This window comes from Neopelma chrysocephalum, unplaced genomic scaffold (assembly GCF_003984885.1).
Source record: "Neopelma chrysocephalum unplaced genomic scaffold, ASM398488v2 Primary Assembly neopelma1_103b, whole genome shotgun sequence".
NCBI lineage: Eukaryota > Metazoa > Chordata > Aves > Passeriformes > Pipridae > Neopelma > Neopelma chrysocephalum.
Genome location: NW_020897767.1, coordinates 197,070 through 220,881, shown reverse-complemented (window position 1 = coordinate 220,881; position 23,812 = coordinate 197,070). Strand labels below are relative to the sequence as shown.

At 44.1% G+C, this 23,812-nt stretch overlaps 1 protein-coding gene across 10 annotated transcripts in view; it reads left to right on the top strand.

Moving 5' to 3' along the window:
• The first annotated feature begins 5,527 nt into the window (after positions 1–5,527).
• Positions 5,528–23,812, top strand: part of PKP4 (plakophilin 4) — a 53,796-nt gene continuing 35,511 nt past the window's right edge. For 9 of the 10 annotated variants that reach the window (XM_027695823.1, XM_027695825.1, XM_027695822.1 and 6 more), the window contains exons 1-3: positions 5,528–5,661; positions 15,233–15,345; positions 23,267–23,301. In XM_027695823.1, the coding sequence (XP_027551624.1) occupies positions 5,533–5,661; positions 15,233–15,345; positions 23,267–23,301 (277 nt within the window). In that variant the 5' untranslated portion in view covers positions 5,528–5,532. The remainder of the gene's footprint in view (positions 5,662–15,232; positions 15,346–23,266; positions 23,302–23,812) is intronic. The other variant, XM_027695830.1, reaches the window with a different exon arrangement.

Genomic DNA, 23,812 nt, shown 5'->3' with positions numbered 1-23,812 from the left:
GGCTCAGAAGAATCTGCCCCCAGCTCGTCCCCAAAGCATGGCTGTGTGGGATGAGCTCCCTGCTGCTGGCTCTGCAGCTGCCTGACCAGTTGATCAGACACAAAAGCAGTGTTTCCCGCTTTCTGTGCCTGCATGCTGAGAGCAGCAGTGTGAGGGCCGGGACTGGAGCCAGGGCTGGCTCTGCCCGGGGCAGTGCAGGGTGCCAGGGAGTCTGCGGGCTGGTGCCAGGGGAGAGCAGCTGGGAGGCTTTGGGACTCGGTGCTGGGTGTGCTGGGTGTGGGCAGGGCAGGGACACTGTCACTGGAGGGGCAGCTGAGGGGTGTTCAGGCGGGGTTTGCTCAAGCAGATCCCTCAGTTGCCCGAGGTGATGGTCCCGGCTGAACCCTCCTTGGATGGAGAGCTGAGTCTTTATGGGGCTTTGGTTTGCACTGCTGGGATTTACTGCGTGGTTTCATGAAACCCTTTGAGTGAACCTCCACGGCAGAGAGGGTGGAAAAGCCGCTGTTTCCAGAATTGGTTTAGTGTTTTTCAGACTAGAGGCTTTAAATTAAACAGCTTTGTCTTCCTTGCACACTTGATGTGGGCAGGCCAGCTTGGAGCTAGGTGGTCGCTGCTTTTGGCCTTTACTTCTAAATAGAGAATTTAAAAATTTAGAATAGGTGTTAAAAATTTTCTGGGATGTATGCTACACGATGAAGTATTTAACTGTTTTTTCTGGAAAATTATTTAAATGATCGAAAGACATTTTTATCAGAGACTGAAATCCACAGAAAACAGTAACAAATTCTCACTGTCATCCTCATCTGTTAATGTCCCCCAAAAGTTTCCAAGGCTCTCACATTATACTCTTGAGCTACACTGTAGAACCATTTACACCATTCACAAGTCTGTAGTTCTGCAACATCCACCAAAAGATCATTCCAAACCATTTAAATCTTCCAATTCTCATGTATTCTTTGCTATCAGAGAACCTAAGCCTGTAAACTTTGATGTTCAGTAATTTTAAGATGTAGTGAGGTGTGATGAAATGCATTGCACAGAGCAGTAAACAGTAAAATAAGTGTTCTGAGTTTTCGTTGTGGCTACAGAGATCTCACATCATCAGTGTGTGGGAACAGTTTGTGAATTAAAGGAGCTGGAATACAGGGAAGCTCCAGGGTGTGTTTCTGATGGTACCTGTGTGTATTGCCTGGTCCATCAGTGCCCAAGGTTTGCAGAGAGCAGCCTGAGGCAGGACCTGGGATACTGCAACAAAGGACTGCAGGGGATGAGGGTTTGGACAGACTGGGAACAATGCAGGAACAAAGTCTCCCCTTCTGGGTGACATCTGACTGCTTGGCTGTGACAGGAGAAGCAGGCAAAATAACTATGAACCTAATTTTTTGAGGGATGAAGTCTGGCTGCTTGTTTTCCAATGCTGCATCAGTTATCCATACCCAAAGGAAGGACTAGCATAAGTCCAGTTCAATGGGTAAATCCCAGTCTTGTGTAAGGAAGAAAGAGGTTTTCTTATTGACTTCTCTCAGCTTCTCATTCATACCTGATTTTAAGGCTCTCATGAAACCTGTGCTTGCTATTTCCTGTTCCTGTGAGGTGAAGAGGAGAACCTGACTTGGCTTTGTGAGTCAGCAGAGTGCCTGCACAGAGGTGTGTGGTGGGGACTGGGCCCTGAAGAGCATCTCCCCATTCCTGTCACCCGAGCTCAGGGCCTGGCAGGAGGTCAGGGTGAATGAGCAGACTCATTTGTTAGCTCGAGTATGTGCCTAAGTGTTTGTAGGATCAGAGCCAACAGTTGTCTAATCTTGAAATCGAGATTACAAAATGAGTAACTTTGCCAAGAAATGTGTTAATTGAAGGAACAGCAGTTAAAACAACTGCCTGTGTGGAAGGATGTAGCTCTCTAATTACATCTCTTAACACTGAGATAGATGCACATTTAACACTGACACCTTCACTAATAATTAATTTGATTGTGTTTTATCTGGGTGTTGTTATTAGATACTCAACACTGGGTATATTTTCTGCTCAGATGAATTAGCACACCTTCTAGCCACTTCAGATGGATGTCTTCTGGACTAGTTTGTTACAGAAATTTCCTACAGGAAGGTTGAAAATTTATTCATAGTGTTGGGGTGAGAGGAGAGTGACAGAGAAAACCATGGAAAAGACAAACTGAGATTGTCTCACTGCTGTGCTCATTATACAGTATTTTTGTAGTTTTTAGTTGGTCCAGTTTTAAGCATTCATGTAGACAACACACTTTGGAAGTGATCACTTCTAAGGAAACAGCACTGCATTTTTGTAGTGTATGGTACATTTTGGGGTTTGTGGCACATCACAGAAGCTTGAAAAAGTTAAGTGCTTTCTTTAAAGTAAGTAACAAAAAAATGTGCTGTGCTTTCCCTCATGTCTTAATGAAAATGAAGAAGTCTCACTTGTTTGATAAATACTGCACTGATTTCAGTGTTATAAGGCAACTTATCTTTTGCAAACTGTAGTTGGACCTTTGGAAAGAACTGGAAATACAGCAGTATGGTCATGATGGCATGTTGTACTGGCTTTGGCTTGAGGTGGAGTTTCCTTGCTTTGCTTTGCTTGTGCATGCAGCTTTTGCTTTCTCTGTTACACTGTCTTTATCTCAACTTAGGAGTTTTTGCACTTTTACTCTTTGATTCTCTCCCCATCCTATGGGAATGGGGGGATTGGGGCTGAGCTGCTCACCAGGTTAAACCACAACACACCTAAATAGTTTTGTAATTGATTTACAGCTGCAAACATGCAAAACTCTGCATAATTGAGAATTCTGTGCTGCTTTATTTATTTTTTAAAAACTTGGCTTTATTGTCCTGTGTTTTGTATTTCTCACCTGGAAATCCCAAGCCAAGCAGGCACTCCCCTGTTACGTGCAGGTGGAGGCATGTTGGAATGTATGGACCAGCAAGCAGCCCACTTCTGAGAGAAGCCCATATGTAACTTGTGAGAGTTTTTGAGATTTGTCCTTTTGATTGCTTAGCCAATGTTTCTAAAGGAAGGAAAAGCTTGACTGGGTAGTTTTATTACTTCATGATATGCTAGCAAATTTAACAGTTCATTTAGAAACCTGAAACACTGAGTTGTAGTAATAAAAGAACTGTGGAAAGTGATATAAAAGATCAGGTATGACATGGGGAATTGTGACATGTATTCTGTGCTTCCTTGGGTTATTACTGCTTGATGAAAGAGTTGGTTTTTAGAAGTAAAACCTTAAAGGAACAATTTTCGTTTTCTAAAACCGTGAAGTTGAGTCTTTGACTTTTCAAAATGCTATTATACAGCTATTAGAGTTGGTTTTTTATTCCACTTACTTGATTGCTATGTAATGGGTTCTGTAGAATCAAGGTCCTTGAAGCTTCAGGGGTGCACCCGCTTGACGGGCGGCGTGTGACAGGCTCAGTGTGCCAGCCTTTGTATCTGCAAGCCTGAAACCAACAAAAATAGTGTTTCAAAAATAGCCAGATACGTCTGGTTATTCATTTGTGGCACCTTGGGAGCCAAGTAGTGTTTAATGTGGCTTTATTCTCCAGAGTGAGTTCTGTTCCAGTCGCAGGAGCTCACCACGGTGTCCCTGGGCTGTGCACACCCATGGGCACCTGGGATCAGGAATTCCCTGTGGGAGCCTCGCTCCCTCTGCGGGTGAGGCAGCGGGGCCTCGCTGGGCCGTGGGTGCCCTGGCTGTGCTGGGAGAGGAAGGAATGTGCGCCCTGGGCTGCAGGGCCTGGGCATGAGGAGGACAGTGTGCTGTGATCCTTACAGAGCCGTGTCTGTGCGATGGTGAGGGGAGACCGTGTGTGTGGGAAGGTGAGGGGAGATCCATGTCTGTGGGAAGGTGAGGTGAGGGGAGACCTGTGTATGTGGGAAGGTGAGGGGAGACCTGTGAGTGTGGGAAGGTGAGGGGAGGGGAGACCCGTGTCTGTGGGAAGGTGAAGTGACGGGAGACCCGTGTGTGTGGGATGGTGAGGGGAGATCCGTGTCTGTGGGAAGGTGAGGTGAGGGGAGACCCATGTCTGTGGGAAGGTGAGGTGAGGGGAGACCCATGTCTGTGGGAAGGTGAGGAAAGGAGAGAGGAAGGAAGTGCAGTGGCTCTTGGTGTGGCTGAAGCAGCGTGCCCTGGTGTCCCTGTCCATCCTGACACCCCAAACCTGGCAGTGCTGCGTTTGTGCAGTTTCGTTTTCCTCGTTCCAGAAGATAATTGTGATAGCGATGTACAGTGAGGACAGGCTGTTCATACAGACTCATTTCAGGGCATGGGACAGCCTCCCTGTGCTACACCTGCACGGTGCTGAGGGGAGGAGAAGTCCTGCCCCAGAAGTGGCTGATCCTGAGTTGGGCTCCTGCTCTGATGTGTTTGGGAAGCAGCTTTTCCTTCTCCTTTTGCCATGGCAGAAGCTGGTGGGTGACCAGGCTCCTGGACCACATATTGTCCCCATGACTGCTCCACTGCCTCTCATCACTCACATCACTTGAGTTCCCCTGGAACTGTTTGAATCCCTCAGTGGCTGACGTGAAACTGCACATGAACCGTGTCACCAGCATTTTTAGCAGACAGGAACAGCGTGGTTAATAAAGACCCTGTGCTTGGAGAGGCTCACGGGCCTGAGCAGGAGCCATCCGTCTCATGGAATATTGAATGAGTTTGTTCTGAAAATCTAAAGTGAAATACGGACTACTTGTAACATTAGACCTTACCAGCTTTGTTTTCTGAAGGAAATTATAGCGTGGTGTGTGTGCAGAAGCAACATGAATGCCACCTTTAATAGTTTAATGCTATTTTCAAAGCATTAAACACATTTCATGAGTATTTATGTAATATTAGTTAATAGTGACTTCGATAATTGAACAAATAAATTGCTTTTTCCCGTGGACTGGAGTTTTTAGTGCACTCCCTCTGCAATAATGCAGCTTGGGAGTCTTGGATGCTAATCCTGTCAGTCTTTTCCAGGCTATCCATAGCCCAGGGCAATTGCTTTAACTTTGGTATTTTAATTTCCTCTTTTGCAAAAAGAGCACTAGAAGCGTTATTTCCATTAAGTTTTTATTACCATAATTAGTCTCTTCCATGGTTTGCTCCTGACAGCAGAGCATTCTGCTGTTATGTGTCATTCTAGGCTGAAAACTGCACGTGCTGAAATTGTACTGATCCTGGGTATTCTGGTGCTGGTTAGCACTACTATTTTTCATGCATCTTGAATTTTGCTTTTTTAGTAACCAGCACAAAATAGTGTTTTTAAAAATAACCATTAAATGTTGTGCTGCTTGCTTGCTTCTGCCCAACCCTTGTGTTCTGTGGGTGATTCTGGTCTCCATTTGTGAAGGTAAAGCACAGTCAAAGCAACATACATTGATATTAGTAATGCAAAGTTCTCTGCTGATTTGGTTAAGTTTGGGAACTTTTTAGAAAAAAGTATAAGATCATTTCTACTCCTGAAAACTTGAATTTTAAACGTCACTGGCTCAAAATGTAAACTATCTTAAAATCTTGTTGTTGCAGGCAAAATGCCAGCCCCTGAGCAGAGCCCGATGGTGGAGGAGGGGCTGCCACAGACAGCACAGGACACATCCACAGGCCCGGGCATGGAACCAGAGGCCACTGCCACCACCATTCTAGCTTCTGTAAAGGAACAGGTACCTGCTTTGTTTGCAGCAATTCCTCAGTTCACAGTGTGTGTGGAGTTAACAGCTGTCTCCTATTGCATTGCTGGAAAAAACACCCCTGGTTTTTTTCTATAACGTGTTGCCCAGCATCACTGTGGTGTATTTTGTGTATCAGAGTCTGACTATAAGGGGTTCAGTTACCTGCGTTGAACAGAAGCATCATTCTGGTGTTCTGTATCCCTTGGAATGTCTGCATTGCATTGTAAGTCAGACTGGAAATGCAGGTTTAGTGTTGAAAGAGGAAAAGCTGGTGTTGAATGGATGGAACAGAACCGGTCCTTGACCAGCCTGCAAAGCTGTGCACAGTGCTGCAGAGACCTGCACACACAGGCTAGGTATGATGAATTGTGTTTTATTAGAGAATGGGGCTTCAACTTTGAGTTTGGTTTCAGTTATCAGTACCAAGGTACTAAAGTATTTTAAATCTGGAACACACTTATGGGTGTGTATTTAAGGTGATAGTCTCTATAGGAAAATCAAATTGTGTTTGCAGTCAAGTTCAGTCTTAATTTGTAAAAGTTATTCAAGGGGGGAAATGTTGCAGTTTTACGAAGAAACATTCTGACCAAAGTTTTTGTTGGTGCTTTGGTTTTGGGTTGGTCTTTTTTAAAGAACACAAAGAGAGAAGTAACAGCTTGGTTTTCATTGTGTCAGAATGAGAAATAACAATGATCTTTCTTGGCTTAATATGGAATTTGTAACATCAGAATATCAGAAGAAATCCACTTTGCTGTCTCTGTTTTGCAACTTCCTTTAAGATGAATAGTGCTTGATTCAAGATGGTAGCTCTGAATGCAAACACCTGATGTATTAGTTCTCATGTTGTCCCATAATAGTGTCCAAGCTGTGATTGCTGGGATCTCCAGGCAGGATCTCAGTGTCAGGACTGTGGTTGTTGGGATCTCCGGGGATCTCAGTGCCCAGAGCAGTGTCAGTGCCAGGACTGTGGTTGCTGGATCTCCAGGGATCTCAGTGCCAGGACTGTGGTTGCTGGATCTCCAGGGCTCTCAGTGCCCAGGGTGTCTCTGTGCACAGCTGCAGCAGTTGTGCTCACTCTGAGGTTGCAGTCAGGGCAGCACTGTCTGTAACAGCTTCATACACCAGTGTGCAGTGAAAAGCATTTGTTAGCGTTCCCTTACCTACCTAAGCAATGTTTTTATATTTTACTAGTCTTACAGAAAAAAAGATAATGGAATATTTCTTCATTTTGAAAATGAGGTTAAAACTTCTCCCCCTTTCCATTCATAAAAAGACTATAGAAAGATACATGGGCTACTACATCATTAAATTCTGATGAAAACTAAAAAGTTAAAATTGTCATTAATAGTGTTACAGAAACTTCAGAACTGGAGCCTTACTGTAGAATGTACAGACACATAAAATGAGGGTGAAGGGAGGAAGATGTAAATTGTACTTCACTCTTGGAAGTGATAACATGAAAGCATTAAGAGCCAAACTGTTGCTTTCTGGTATTTTTTCTGTTGATAATAATTATGGACACTGACATGTTCAACACCCTTCCTGTGTGGCAGAAAGCCCAGAACAGAATATTTTCCAGTGCAGTTCTTTACTTTATTAAGCTTGAACAGAAACTACTACACTGTTTGCTGTGGCCCAGCTTCCTTTGGTACAGGAATTGCTGTGAGGTGCAGCAGGTCAGTGTTTGTAAAACAGAGCTGCCACACCCTAAGTTCTTCAGAAGCACTGCAGTGGAAACACAATCCAGGAAAGTCTTTATTATTACTTGTCAAATTGTCCAGATTTGAACTTAATAGAAACTTTTAAAATTACTATAGTAGTTCCGAAATAGATAAATTTATTGAGTAACTTTAAGCTTCCTGCCATAGCAGAGATACAATAGCCATGATTATATAAAAAGTTGCACTCATTAGTCTATGAACCCTGCAACCCACTTCTAAATAAACTCTCCATTTGTTTCTTTTTTCTATTACGCCAAATTAGTTTAGCAACTGTTTTACCAAACTGGAGTGTGTCCCCTGAACTCCAAGCAGACCCTCACTGAGTCAGGTGTCAGGTGGCTGGGTAAATCTCCCTTGGTTATATTTTAGGAAAGAAATGTTTCAATTCACTCTTAGTGTATAAAATAATAGAACAAGTGTAACCTGTGAGAAATTTAGGTTGCTACACCTTTGTACTTTACTGACAACGCTCAAGTTCCATTTCAGTGTGAAAACACATCCCTGGTTAGTATAAATTCCAACAGTGCCCCCACAACCCCCGCTGGCTTTGGCTGGGGCAGGGGACAGCTCTGTCCCCAGCCTGAGTTATTTTGTGGGTGCACAGGCAGGTGTGTGGCTCACAGTCAGGGCAGCACTGACTCGTGCTGGTATAACTTGTATCTCTGGTTAGTGACCTGCTGAGCCACTGAGACACTCACAGGGCCAGCTGGGATTCCCTGAGGGTGCTGAGGGAGCTGCAGAGGAGCTCACCCGGTCACTCACCGTCGTTTATCCTCAGCCCTGGCTCACCAGAGAGCTCCCAGGGGACTGGAGGTGCCGCTGTGCTGCCCATCCACAGGAGGGGTTGGAAGTCTCTTATCCATATTAAAAGTAAATAGAGTATTTTCATACTGAAATAACAACTTGTTAAAAATTGTAGGGGCAGCAGCGTAGCAGTAACTTTTTTAGGGGGTTAGAATGTAGGGCAGCTGGTTGCCAACTGCTCCTGGCATGTTTGTGGAATCACTGCTACTTTCCACGTGCAAGCTGTACCCTGCTGGATTTGGAATGAGCTGCTGCTGAACTGTGAAGATTAAATTGGATCATTTGGAATTGTGGATTTCCTGCTTAGCATGTTAGTTTTCAGTGATTGGGCTGAGAGAAAAGGTCTCACAGGAAAAATCACTCATCGATGCAATTTTCAAAAGTAAGTGGAATATGCTGATTTTGATGTCTTTGCTAAGAGAGAAGCACTTGCAGCAGTGGCAGGTTTTGTAGTTTGGTTTAGTTGTTATTGACACCGAGAGATGGACAATCTCTCACCTTTTCTTTTGTTAACCAGTGACAGGGTAAGAATGATTGGATGTGCTTTCAGATGGATAATCATAAATCCTTTGGGTTTCCCTTAGTGTTTTCCTAGAAGTGTTCTATTGTTCAACACTTCAGTAAAATCTTTTCCTTTTGTATAAGTATATTGAACCATATCGTATAAATAGAGAACTTGCAATTTGCTTTTTTTGCTTCTTTATTGTTTAAGTACAATTTTTTCATGTAGTTATTGAGATTTTTATAGTTTACAGTTTCTGCTGTTTAGAAGCATTTCTAGTTTCAGTGAGTCAAGTCTGAGAAGCCAACTTCCCAAAGGTCGTATCCTAGGACAAAATATATGCCACTCCTGTCTCAGGTGAAATGGCCAACTCATTTCCTCAATCAAAATTCTCTGTACTCCTTTATCCACGTGAAGGTCTGGGAGTTAATTCTCCTGTCTCGCATGTGCTGTTCAGCTTCTGAGGAGACACTCCCCTGGTGGAAGAGCCTGCCCCGAAGTGTGGGTGCCCCTGACATGCACTGGGGCACTGACACCCTTTGTAGCACCCTCAGTGTAGGTGAGCAGCCTGTGTGCTCCCAGCAGCTGAGCCCCCTGCCCAGCTGGCACTGCACCCTGGGCTCCACACGGATCTCAGCAGCCCCAGCGCTGTCACGAGGCTCACACAGGATGTGTCAGGGGCAGCTGGGAACGCCTCCAGTGCCATTCTTCCCTCCTGACACTGCCATCAGTGAGCTTTCTATGAACTGCTCAAAGTTTGATCCCTCGTCAGCCAGAGCAGCACTAAAGTGTTGTACCAGACTGGTGAACAATGCGGGCATAAAAGTATTAAGGGCTTTAATGGTCTGCTGCTGTTGAATGCAGAGTAAGTGTGATCAGCCCGTAATTGTAGCTATGTCATTTCACATCCTGTAATCTGTGATTCTCTGCACTGCCCAATTTTTTATCTTTTGTCTTCTATTTTGGAAGATCCTGAGATACTGGAAGCATGCAAATGCAGTTGTGTGCGTGAGTAAACTTAATTTTTACAGACAATATTGAGGTTGCTCTTATATGGTTAGTTAAAAGTACAGGTTTTTTCTGAAGTAGATTCTGGCAGAGAATTTAAATATCAGGTCACTACAGTATGACATTCATGTTGGAAAATACAATATGTTTTTAAGTAGTCGCTTGATCTCGCTCTGAATTACAGCAGCTGGAAATGTAGCACTCTGCATAGATCAGTGCAGATTAGTGTGAAGGAAGGTATAAGTGAACTTAATTTTGTTTGTCCTCTTCTTTGTTGCATGTTTGTATCATAAAAATATCTGAAATGTTGTTGCGTTTTCTGCAGCACTGTGTGAACTTTCACAGGCGATGGGAGTTGTGTGGCTCTGCATTGTGTGTGGCACTGAATGAGAAATAGCAAATGTGAGGTAAAATATTCCTCTCAAATGTGGGCTGCACTTTCTTAGGTCAGCAACTTGAGCTATTGAAGGAGTCTTAACTCGATTGTTCAAAAGGCAACATTTTTGTGATTAGGAACACATTTCATAGTTCAGCTGACAATTACCTTGGTCATGTTTCACAGACAGTGACATTTGGTGGTTGAAGCAACTTAGCATATGCCAGTGTTACTGCAGCCCATCCGTGCCCTGTCTTCTGCCACAGCAGCCACTGACCACTGGGCAAGAAGCTGCAAGAGAAGCATTGTCTCCCTCAGCTATCCCAGCTGCCCAGTCTGGGTCTGACTAGCCAGGCATGAACCACCAAAAGGAGTCTGTGACTTCACTGCTTGTGCCATTGCTGCTGATTCTTGTGGAGCTGTCACAATAAAATCTTCCATTAGCCACCTGGACCACCCTTTGTTTATAGTTTCAAGTTGTTGGTGTTTTGCCAGGGGTATTCACAACGGGGCAGGAAGAAAGTAATTTTTGATTTTTCAACACTGTAATCTAGATTCCTCATTCTCATCCATGTTACTGCAGGATGAAAGTTCCTCATTAACAGAAATTAAAAGGGTGAGCCTGCAACATGGTATCATGATGGGATGCAGATAGAAGGCACAGAGTTGCCTCTAAACCTTCTTTTATTTATTATCCAAAGCATGCAACAGGAGAACAACAGTCTTCATGGTCAGTCATGCAAACTGCATTCCCATTACTTACCCATTGTCAAATATTTGCTGGCAATAGCCCAGCCCAGCGTGTTGGTGGTTGTTGTCTCTTGCCAGGGAGCCACCAGCCTGTCAGAGGCACTCAGCTTTCACATGGCAAAAGGATTCAGTTGTCAGGGTTGGTGTAACTGGTCTTGTCTGTACCTTGGGGCAGGGACGTGTCATCTCGAGTGAGATCTCGGCGTGGCTGCCAGGGAATTACCAGGGAATTACCAGGGCACGTGGAGCTCGCCAGGGAAGAGCTCATGGTCACCTGGGGTGAGCACCACAGCGTCAACACCCCATGCAGGCTTTGCCCCTCCTCTGGAAGCTTCAGCCTCCAGAAGGAAATGACACAGCTCCGAAGTGTGCTGGGCTCTGGTTCTCACTCCTGGCAGGCTGTCTGCCTGCAGTGGGTACAGCTGCCTCCCAGAGCAAGCTGCTGTGTGCTTCCTGCTCGGAACCTGCAGCTGTGCTTAAAGCTCTCCTTTTCTCTAGCTTTGTTTTAGGAATTATGGTCTGTGGTTTTGCAGTGGAATTTAGGTTCTGAGCACAAAACCTGTGTTTTGATAAGATAATTAAGTAGTTACTGCTAAAGGGGTGAATAGAATTACAGGTTAGGTTTTTTTCCCTTGGTGTATATTGGATAGTCTTGGAAAAAAGTAGTTCTGGCCAAGCCAGTGTAGTGTGTCTGTGTGAGGAGCTTTGGTTGCTCCTTGGAATGCAGTATGACAGCGTGTTCTGTGACCTGCACCTGTAATTTTAGTATGTGTTTGCCACATGGATATTCTGCTGCAAATGCTAATAAGCTTGTTAAGAGTTGTATTTGAGTCCTGTGATGCCATTTTGGCATCAGGCTGTGCTGTAGTAGGCAGTGGGTTGTGATTTGTGCCCAGGGCAGCAGCTCCTCCGTGCTGGGAGCTCCCTGTTTGAGGAGCATGCTCTCCCACTGCTCCCAGAGAGCTGACCAGGGAAACAAATTCCAGGAGATTCCTGCCAGAACCGGTGTGCTGTCTGATGGATGTACACCGTGGGGGTGGGTCCATTCAGAGCCGTATAAAATGTCTTTACAAGGAAGGTGATTGATTTTGAATTGATTAGGACTTAGTTTTCTATAGTAATATGATGATTTAAGCTAAAAGAAAAAAGCATTGAGGTATTCCAGCTGTAAACAAGATGGGACCTCTAAAACTATCCCTCTTGTCTATTTATGCAGGTGCTTAATACCTGTCACCTCCAGCTGCAGATACCAAATTTAAGAAGATGCACACAAGAAGATACAGCACTTGTTGTTTCAAAAAGTCTGTAAACTGCTGCTTTCCTGGACTCCCAGGCTGCCCATGCCAGAACGTACTCACACAACAAAATAGAGATGGGTTGGTTTTTTCTGCTGTGCTTGCACTTACAAAAGCACTTTAGATCTCCCTGAGCATCAGGGTGGTTTCAAACTGGCAGATGAGCTGCAGGCCTCTTACCCCTCTGCTGTTCAGTGCACTGTGGGGTTTGTGGGCCCTCTGCTCAACACCAAAATACAGGGATGAAGAACAGTGTAGACAGCTGATGGTGTTGGTCCAAACTCAGCAGTGGCCGAGCAGGACTTGGTGTTTTTTTCTCTTATTTCTCCTTAGCACAGGTTTTGTGATAGAATTGAGTGAGTTTTGCTTTTTGAACATAGTATAAATAAATGAAGTAAAATATGTTGCTCTGTTACCCATTTATTCCATTCACCACTCCCACTCTCAAGAAAGGTTGAATTACAGTTCTTTTGTTTTAACTGGCTTTGAAGTTTTGCAGTGTGGGGCAAAAAATTGGGATTTTTACTTAAATAGGCAATTTGTTACTTCGGATGTTGTGCAACAAGGGGTCTTCTAGAATAATGTGTTCACTAATGCTTCTGTATGTAATGAAAAGGCAGATTAATAGAGATTGCTTGAATGGAAGCAGGTAATGGCTAGCATATGTTTTACTTTATTCATCTGATTAAAAGATTGGTAAATAACAATAGGTTCACATTCAGAGTTTGCATCTGTGACATTGCTATTTGAATATTGGTTTAAGAGTAAGGAACAGGAAACAGCTTTAAACATAGGCTAAATGTTTTCTGTTATTTCTGCAAACAAGCAGCACAGTACTGTGTATTTTAAAGGTTTGTGTTTGTTACGTGCTGTATGGTACACCCATCATTTACTCTGGAAGAAGCTTGTCTTGCTGACATTTGCTCCAAAACTTGCAGAGCTTCAGCATCTGAATGGATTTTTTTTTTAAATCACGGCATTCTCTGCTAGCATGTGAATGACATTCTGGAGAATCAGCTTTTAGATGGATTTATCATCCATATTCTGACTTAGAACTCTAAAATAAATTCTCATTTATGAATTCCTTTGACTTTTTTTGCTTAAGACAAACTGTCTGAATGAACTGACTGGAGCCTGTGGACCCTCGTGGTGTAACATGAAGCTGTATCAAGCCAAGCACTGGTGTCAGACTGTGACAACTGGGTCTCTGTGTCATACAAACCTTTGGATGTTCTCCATGCTTTCTATTCCAGTCACAGGCCCATGAAGTTTGTGGTGGTCTGTGGGTTATCATATTTGTGAGGCTCTTCATATCAGGTCCTGGAATTAAAATGATTTAGCTGTAGAATTCTGTTTAAAAGCAGCTTTAAATGAAATCCGAGTTTAGAACGTATGTCTGAAATGCTCTTTCAAATCTGAGCATCCACTGTGCCAAGCTTTTCCAGTGCCAGGGCTTGCCAGCAATGCCAGCCTCTTGGAAGGGGTGGCCAGGAGGAAGCTGAGGGCCGTGGTTCCTCCATGACTCCGGGGTGTCCTCTGCTCTCCGAGTGGAGCAGCAGCAGAAGAGCACAGCCTGCTCTGGGGGTGCTCCTGTGCAGGGGCAGTGCTGGGAGAGCTCCGTGTCCTGAGTGCCAAACCTCAGCTTGTGGCCCACATTCAGGATGTCAGGGTGTGGTTATTGGGTTTGGTTAGGGAGCTCTCAGAGCGTTTGGAAGTGTCCACAATGCCTTGTGTCCTCTGGGAGGGGCAGGAGGCTCCGTGTGGAACAGCCAGTGTGGGGCAGGGCTCGGGAGCAGCTCTTTGGTTCTGCCATCTCATCTGGGCGTTCCAGCAGGAGGGAACTGCTGTTTGCCCTGGGCCTGAACTGCCTTCCTGAGGAGTTGGGTGCCAGTTAGTGTTTTTTTGGAAGGGGATCTCCTTGTGTTGTCAGTACTACTTCTGCAAGATAAATCTTGGGGTTAGAGCACCTTTTCCCTTCTGTTACTCTGAGTCTCCTGTGGAAGTCCCCAAGGCAGGACCTGTGAGCAGAGGTCCCTGCAGAGTGCTGGGAGCCGTGGAGCACTGCTGAACCACCCTTCATCTTGCTGAAAAGGGAGTGGAAGGAGAGCCATTCCTGAGAGGGAGGTGGTTCAGCCCCGTTGTGTGTGATGTGGTGTGAGGGAACAGTTGTCCTGAGCTGTGATCCCTGGCACTGTGCGAGGGGTGCAGCTCCTGTGCAGTGCCTTTACATGAGTTACACACAGGGACAAACCTGATCAGGAGTGCTCTGTGCTCTACTTGACCTGTATGTAAGACTTGCTTCAGCAGATCGTTAAATATTTGTGTTCATCTATTTTTATATAGTGTTGAACAGTTTACTTAAACTTCAGGGGTTTTACAGTATCAGTTTGAAAAATAATGTGATTGCTGGACAGAACCCTTTTCTGTGGTTCATAAACGCTAATTGTGGATGAAAACACCCCCAATACCCCTTGATGTGGCACAGCCTCATTTCAGAGTGCTGTAGAAAATGGTTCCAGGTTTCAGGGCAGCACTGGTGTCCCGTGTCACCCTCAGAAGGTTACATTCCAAAAGCCTGTTACAAAGGCTCAGGTTTGGTACCTTTGACCAAGAAATGTGACAAAAGCTGAACTCGGGTGAAATAGCACATCTGTACCCTCAGCCAGTTTGAAATGATAAATGTTAAGGTTTCCAAGTACAGAAGTCAGAATGTTAGGATAGTTTAGGATTTGAAGGTTTGTGATTGTAAAGGTTGGGATACGGTATTTTCCAGTTTCCTTGTTTATAGATGCAATTGAAGACTGACTTCACAGGCACTGATTTTGTTAAACTGTGGGAACATAAGGAGACACAAAAATTTTAATTGCAGGAGGAATAAAATCCAAAAATGCTTAAGCATGTTTTTCTTTTTGTAACAGGTGATAAATCAACATTTGCATGAATCACTGATTTAAGGAACCATTAAATTTCCGCTTTATAGTTTATTCCCCTGAGGAAGAGTCAAAACGAAAAAACATGATTGTGGTGAATCAGTGATTGTTTCAGAGTTAATCTACACCCATTTTTTAACATCAAGAATGCTTTTCTTTTTATTTTGAAATTTCAGGAGCGCCAATTTCAAAGACTTACCAGAGAACTGGAAGTGGAAAGGCAAATTGTGGCTAATCAGCTAGAGAGATGTAGGCTTGGAGCAGAGTCACCAAGTGTCGCCAGCACAAGGTACAGGTCCGGATGACTTTACTTTCATTTGTCCCATAAGTTAAAGGCTTTTTAGTCGTGCTTATGTCCTCTTCATATATTTTTCACTGGTAGCTATTCACCTCCATTAACATCCAAAGTATTAAAAAAATGCGGATTTGCTGTGAAGAGTTACGGGACAGTTTCAAGAGGTCTTCTAATAATTGATTACATTTTCAATAGAATGTATGGTGTAAAGCTTTAATTTCTCTCTAAATATGTTACATTTTACTTTTTTGATTCAGCCCAGGAGAAATATGGTAGACTTACACATATTTGTGTCAAAGTAACAATGCTAGTTAAATGCAGTAATCCAATTATTTATTTTTTGTCCTAAATTAACTATCCAGTTTCATTCAGCTTTTCTGAAACTGTCTGTCATTACATGTGTTTTCAGGGAACATCTTGCTATAAGTGTGTTTCTGGCATATGTAAATAGTGTGAAACATTCCTGGTGTATTTTCCGTGCAATGACCGTAGCTATGGCAAAGCATTTGTTAGTATTTCAGCTGTAACGAGTATTCTGATTATTTATTTATTTTAATTCCCTAGAGTCTTTGTAAGTCTGAATGTGTTTGGGCACTCACTGATCTCAAACATGTCAAATGGATCAGAAAGCCTCGATAACATGTGTCCTTATGAACCATTTGTACCTGCAGTTTGGGCTCCAGCAGAGCTCCTGCTGGCATGGATTTAGAGTGTGCTCTGAACATTAGTGCTCTTGCCTTAAGTACTGTTTGTTTCTGGATTCCTTCAGCAGTAAACCCGGGTGTCATTCTGAAATGTTTTCCCTGTGGTCAGAATAAATATTTCTGCAAATTAAATGGAAAGTTGTTCCTACAAAAACTTAAGAAACAGGAGGCAATTATTTAAAAATAGATTTTAAAAATCCAGTGTACCAGCTAACACGGGTGTTTTTATACATCAAACTGCTTGAGGTGTGAATGTGATGCTACATTATTTTTGTGCTGAGGGACGTGGGCTTAAAGCTTGGTCTGGGCAATGTGTCCTGGCACGTGTGTGGTGTTGGTTAATGCTTTGACTTACTCTGTAAGGGGGGTATCCCTTTTAAGAGATGTGTGAGAAGCTGGGGAAAACCAGTTAATCTGTACTTGAATTAGAGGCTTTCATTTCTTCACAGACAGTTGCTTCCAGTGTAGTCAGAAGAATTGTTGAAAGATTTAAGGGAAAACAATCTCTTAGAGCAGTTTCACAGCAAACACAAGTACAACAGCAAAATTTAGAGCCATTAGAAGATACCTGCATTTCCCCAAAGTAGGTGATGTAAATGTTTTGCTAAGGCTGACAAGAAATTAAATAAACATGAAGAGGGCGTGGAGAAAACTGGAATGCTGTGTTGAGAGATGGGTCATGGGCAGCTCACAGCCTGCTCCCAGAAACAGGGACAACTTGGCTTGGGAGCAAGGTGATGTTTCTCCTGACCAGATGAAAGAGTTGCCTGGCAGAGTCTTATATTGAAAACCAAAAAATAAACAACTGCCCCTCCCCATGAAACAATTCCAAACCCTAAAAAAGCCAGCAGAACTAAAACATAAGAGTCATACAACTTCTTATTTTTATCCTTTGTTCAAGTTTTCTGTCCCTGAGGAAATCAACAATTCTTTGTTTCAAAGCCAGTGCTTTAATCTCCTTTATTGTGGTTAAAATGTTTGGGAGCATTCCGTGTCAGAGTCCAGCTGAAGGGTTTGCTGACCTCAGTGGCCAGAGCAGTTCTCTGATTTACCCACTGCTGTCCTGGCCCTGGTGTGGCTCTGCTGCCAGTGGTGGGACTGTCACCTCCCCGGGGACACCTGAGGGGCTCCCACCTCACTGCAAGGTTCCTTCTGGTGCTTCTGGCTGTGAGAAATGAGTGTTGCCTTGTGCACGTGGACAAAGCAGAACAGACACAGGTCCTTGTAGGTCAGACTCGTTGGTCTGTTCCCCCCTGTGTTACAAGTGCCCAGTAACTGCAGGCAGGGCAGGGGAGCAGCTGGTTTGCTGTCCTGAGAGGGGTGTGAGGGATGGGAACAGGACCTGGGCTGCGGATCCTCAGCGCTTGTAGTGTGATGGGTGGAGCAGGAAGCACTCAGTCAGCTGCAGCCCTGGAGTCCAATACAGTTTATTCTTGTGTACCTCTAAGTTACTTGCATGTTAAAATTATTTCTTCTCATAATTAATTTTTATAACTGGGTACTGTGCTCAGTACTCTTAAGGTATTTCCTGGCATCCCATACACTTTCAAACTTCTTAAGAACTTGAAATTACCCAATTAGTGTCATATGTGAGTATTAAAGAGCTTTACCAGTGCTGTGCATGACAAGACTGGAGATAACAGTGGGCAGTCAGTGTGAGGTTTCAGTTGCCTCCTCTTGCTTTTGTTTTGTGCTGTACCACGCACAGGTTTCTGTGGGAAGCTGCTGGGCTGTTCAGCCTCCCCTACAGAGGCACTATTGCAGCTGCCATTCCCTCTGTGGTGTGGCTGGCTCTGCTGGGCTCAGTTCTGGGCCCCAGGGGTGTGGGAGCACAGTGTGATGCAGGGGGACAGCTATGGGGCTCAGGCAGAGGTGTGGCACAGGCTCTGGGGCTGGGGCACAGATGGTGCCAGGGCTCAGCCTGCAGCACTGAACACATTGGCTGGTTCCTTTCCTCAGCTGCTGTTGTGTGACTCGGGAAGGCTGAGTGCTGTGGGGAACCAAAAGGCTCTTGCTTATCAGTGGGACAGTCCTGCACTGATAACAGCAGCTTGTCACACACACTTCAATGCGAGTGTGTAACTGGCACACACCTGACTCTTTGGAATGCAGCCCCTTGGGCAGCACCAGAGCTGATAAAGGGAATTTTAACACTTCTGACAGTCACTTTGATTAATGATGTGCCTGCCTGAGGTCCTCTGGGTTTTGAAAGACCAAATCTATTTTGTAGCCACAAGGGTGGTTTATTTTCTCTGCATTTCCCACTGGGACAGAGTGTGCAGTTTCTGTAGCAGCAGGCAATATTGCAGAGCAGTTCAGCACAGTGCTGCGCTCTGTGATGGACACCCAAACTGCCAGTGAGGTGCACCTTGTGAAGTATTTTGTCATAGTTCCCAAATCCATGTTTTTGTTTCATTTACTCAGGCTGTAAGCCTTTCTGAAATTCCACCAAAGCTTTTGAATGCCAAAAGACTTGAGGAATTTGAAGGTTTTAATGCAATTTGCTTATGATCAAATACAAAAAAAAAAATTGTAGCTTACAGATTAGTTGCTCTGCTACTAAGTTGAAAAGTGATGGTTTAACACTGACTTCAGTGTTGGTGAAATCAAGAGGACAGCTGTTAGAAAAGTTGCAGACTGAAAATTGCCTCATGTAGTTCAAATGTTTGTGAAAATGCCTGCTTTCCAGTATCGATAAGAAAAGCAAAAATATGAAATCTCATTACACTGATTCTCCTGGTTGCCCATTGCTTGTAATGTGTATTACAAGTTTATAGAGCTGAGTAAATGGCATTTGATTTGAGACTTCCCCTATGCCAAGAATTCAGTTACACAAAGCTTTGAGCCCTCATACTGCACATAGTTGTAAATGTGTAGTTGATGTAGATATTTAAAATGGAAGATAAAGGACAAGTAAGACAATACATTCAGCCTGAATGGGCACTTGAGTGCTGGCTGGCAGCTCCCAGCGAGCCCGGATCGCTGGGATCAGCCCGGATCGCTGGGATCAGCCCGGATCGCTGGGATCAGCCCTGATCCCCGGGAGCAGCCCGGATCCCCGGGAGCAGCCCGGATCCCCGGGAGCAGCCCGGATCCCCGGGAACAGCCCGGATCCCTGGGAACAGCCCGTTCCTGCCGGTGCCTCACAGCACAGATGTATTCCAACGAGGGAAGCGTAGCCAAGCAGTGAGCTGAAATGCTACAGAAATATGTGTGAAGTACATACATTTTAAACAGAATTATATTTTTAGCTTTTTACAGCTTTTCACCATTTTATAAATATTTAATAAATAATACTAAATTTTTTTCAGCTGTTGCCTTTTTTTGATGACAACAGCAGTATAGCCAACCAGTGAAGGGAGGCAATGGAAATCACTGCTTTTCTCTCAAGTGGTGCTGTTTAAAAAGAATTACTGTTCACCTTATGGAGTAGTTGCAAATATAATAGGCTTAAACTGTTTCGTGTTATGTAGTACCTGTGAAAGATGCACTGGGAATTGAACTGTCCAGGCTGGGAACTGGGGATCATAGTTGTGTTTACATCATTTTTGAAAAATAGCACACTGCTTAATAAAATCAGCCATCTGAAATCAGAATTTCCCTGGATGTCAGTTCCTGAAGCCTTCCTGTCCTGTGCACAGGTCCTGGCCCTGTCCCAGCCACTTCTGCCTTTACAGGGTGGCACAGCCATGCCACTGAGAGGGATGGAGGCCCCTGCTCCAACCTGGAAATCCAGAGCTGGAAAGAGTTTGTTTGAGAGCTGCCACGTGAAAATGTAAAATAGTGCTGGTGATCCTTAGTGGGTTTTGTCTATAAATGACTTCCTACAAAACCTTTTCCGTTTATCAGATGATTATTTGTTCCACCTTGGCAGCTGGTTCAATTCCGTGTCTAAAACAGCTTTGTACTAAACCTGTGATGTGGCAAAGAAAAGGTGTGAAATTAAGAAAAGGACAAAACCACCAAAAAACAACCGAATTACAAAAGCACAAATGAAACAAGACCTCAAAACAAACAAGCAGAAAACAATCCCGATATTTAGGAAATATGAATGAAGAAAAAAATGTAAGGGATCAAAAAAAAAGGCATAGATTGATTTCAGCAGAGTTTATATGCATGCTCCATCTCCAGCTACCAAATATTCATGTTCCTGTCATAATATTTATCTCTGTCTTCTCTAACTGAAAACTGTATATCACACCAAACTGTTCTGAAAAGAAAATGTAATTTCTGCGCGTCTACTCTACTAACCTAATTCTTTTTCAAGGATAATAGTGGACTAAAATTAAGCATTTTCCAAAGTGCAGTCCCCCACACATGTGGCCTCTGTGTGGATCTCTCACATTATTGTCAGGAAGGGAGGGCACAGCAGCTCAGCAGGGGGAGTGCAGTGTGTGACCACGCTGGCTTTTAGTGGAATGAAGTGCACTGGAGTTACTGCTCAGAGCTGAAGGACTTGGTAACTTCAGAACATTTCACCTGCAAGGTGACAAAAGCAGGTGATGATGTCAGTAGGTGATGTATGCTGGACTTGTTCCAGAATCCTTTAATAAGAGCCAAGTTAAATGTGTAACTAACTGCAGTGTTGCTGGAGCAGCTTTCTGCGTGTGCCCTGTGGTCAGAGCAGCCTTTATCATCCCTCCTCCTGTACCTGTGAGGGCAGTGCCAGCAGCCAGGTGTGCTGGGCAGGGCTGAGCTCAGGGGTACAGTCCTGTGTGTGACAGTGAAGTTGTGTGTGCTCAGGGGTTCCAGTCCTGTGTGTGACAGTGAAGTTGTGTGTGCTCAGGGGTTCCAGTCCTGTGTGTGACAGTGAAGTTGTGTGTGCTCAGGGGTTCCAGTCCTGTGTGTGACAGTGAAGTTGTGTGTGCTCAGCTGGTGTTACCTTGGCCAGCACCACGGAGCCATCTGGGCTCAGGGCAAGGAACTGAGCTGCCAGGAAGCCTGAGGAACAGAGCAGAAGTGAAAGAGTGTAAAGCTCTGTGTTCAGGTAGCACGAAAATTCTAGGGCCAGGGGTCACAGACTCTGTCAAATGGGCTTTGTGTTTCTTCGACCCAGAGGACCTGAGTATCAATGAGTAAGGTAACAGTAATTGATTAATGACCAGTTGTATGCAAGTCTGCTCAGAGAGGAGGAAGGAATATACTGTGATGTAATGAATTTGTGTAGATTGTGTAGAGTTCTGACATTCAGAACTCGGCTTTCAATAACAAAAATTAATTTCATTTTATACAAATTCTTTTTAATCTAATACCAGTTTGGGTACAAATTTCCTTATGATTTTGTAACAGTAGAAATATTTTTAAAGATTTCATTAAGACAGTCACAAGGTTCAGTTTGCAAGCAAAAAAGCCAGTAAAGTTGCACAGAATTTCCATTGGTGTGTAGCTACAGTCCCCAAATTACACTAGAGAAATATTCTCAAGTTATTGCACTGGTTAGATTCAATAGCAGTGTACTAGAAACGAGAAGTAGTTTTAGCTTTTTCTTTAAACTGGATGAACTTTAGGCCAAGGCTGTGCAGAAATTGAGGTTTGGTGGCCTTGGAGCAGCCAGGTGATGGTAGCACAGCTCCTGTGCTGCAGAGTTCAGGTGTCCGTGGGTGCTCCTGCCTTTCTCAGAGCCATCTGCCTTGTGTGCCACGCTCCCTGAGCCTGATCTCCTGCAGGGACAGTTGTAATAGCTTCACAAAGCTCCATGTGCTCTGTTTATTCCCTCCTGTTGGCTGGAGGCTGTGACCTTCTTCCCTGAAACGCCTTAGCAGGCTCGGTCATGCAAGATCTGGGCTTGTTTAAATCCCAATTTAAACTGTACCACTAAAGGTAGTTTAAACTAATCCACCTGCCTGTCTCTTGAGTGGAGTGGCAGAGCTGCCTTGGGCACAGAGGTGAGTTTGGGGGAAGGCAGCTGCTGGTGGTGAGGGTGAGTTGGTCCATCTCCCAGGATGCAGTTGCACTTTGTGCTCCTCCTGATCCGGGACGTAGCTGGGTCCATGTTGGGACTTGGTGCTCTGGCATCAGGGCATGTCCCAGCACCACAAAGGGATCCCATCAGGGACTAAGGCTCCTAAATGATTGCTTTCATTTTAGAGAATAAGGATGAACAGCTGTTCATGCTGCTGTGCTGAAGGTTTTTGTAATTGATGGCTGTGGTAGAAAGAAGTAAAATAAAAATCATTTAGAAAGATATAGTCTTACCCAGAATTCCAGTCTCATGCTGATATTTAGACATAATATGATCTGATGGACTTGCCTGTTTTTCCTTTAAATAGCTTTATTTTGGAAAATAGCAACTTAAAATCATTGCAAAAATGATGTAATAGTCAAAGTCTGGTAGTTTATATTAGAGTGAGGAAATACATTTTCCCATAAAAATATGTAGAGTATCTAATGCCAATAACACATGGATGAATTCTGCATTTGTCTGCAAAGGTGGTTATGCAGCAGTACTACTGTGGGCACAGGAAAGCACATGGCTGGGTGGAAGGACAAAATGGGGAGGATAGCTTGATATAAAATCATTATTGGAAAAATGCAGGAGAAGCTGAGGTTTATGCTGATATCAAACTTGCTTGGTCTGTGCAATAGTTGTGTCTGAAGGTGTCTCGTTAGCCTGGACAGTGTGAGACCTGTCACCTCCTCGCTCCCAGAGGTGTAGCTGTGAGTCAGCTTTGCCTTGGCCCATACAAAGGACCGGAACTCTCTGGAAAATTGGAAACTGAAAGAACAGTGAAAATAATGAACAGAAACAGACCCACAATTCTTAAGCTGCTTTCCATGTAGTAGCCAAGTGCTGTGGAGTGGTGATTCCCAAAGCTCCTTGGCTGGCCCTGCCCTGGGCAGGGAGTGCTCCTGTCCCAGGGTGTGCTGTGCTCGGGGCTGGGGGCTGATGGAACCTGGGACAGGAACTGAGTGTCATAAATCATCCTCTCACCTGTCCTGGGGCAGACAGGTCATGCTGCTTGGTCTGTGATATCCAGGAAGTTACAGTGAATAATTCCCACTGCCTAACACAAAATTAAATGCAATAACCAGTGGTTCAGTTGTCAGGTGTAAAGCACTGCAGAATGTTATTTACCTGGGCTATTGAAACTTTATCTGCTGGGGTTCTTTGTGCAGTTTCCTGTGCTTTGGTTAAAACCAAAATAAAATAAAAAAGAAATCCAAACTAGTCACGTGGTTCATTTTTGTGATAATTTTTTTTCTTTCTGCAGCTCTACTGAGAAGTCATTTCCTTGGAGATCCTCAGGTATTATCTTTATGTGTACAATTTGCTTTAAGCCCAAAAAGCTTTATTTTCTTGGCATTCTTTGCTTGTTTTGACATGAATGGAATGTTTAGCCACAGTGCTACGTCTTTTCCAAGTATCTTTTCTAAAGTGACATTAACATGTTCTTTGTCACACGTGAGACACTTGTGTGTTCCTCTGTTACCTTAAAAGGTGCTTGAGCTTAGAGATAGTTGCAGGTACTTTTATTGCAGCTCTTTGTGCCCTTGTGTTTCTGTGTGAGCTCTGCCTGTGACACAAGGCTTGTCATGTACTGGGTCTCCTTTGCAAGCTCTTAAACTTCTGCATAGTTGTATTTCCATGGTTTCTGTTGCCCCAGCTGAGGTGAGGCACACATTAGCTTTTTTCCTTTCCTTTAAAGCTAATATTTTCAACAGCCTACTTGTCCTGGCATTTAACTTTTGCTAATCATGGTGGTGATTTTCAGGTATTCTTTCAGCAGTGGCTTTAAACAGAAGTCGAATTTGTTTTG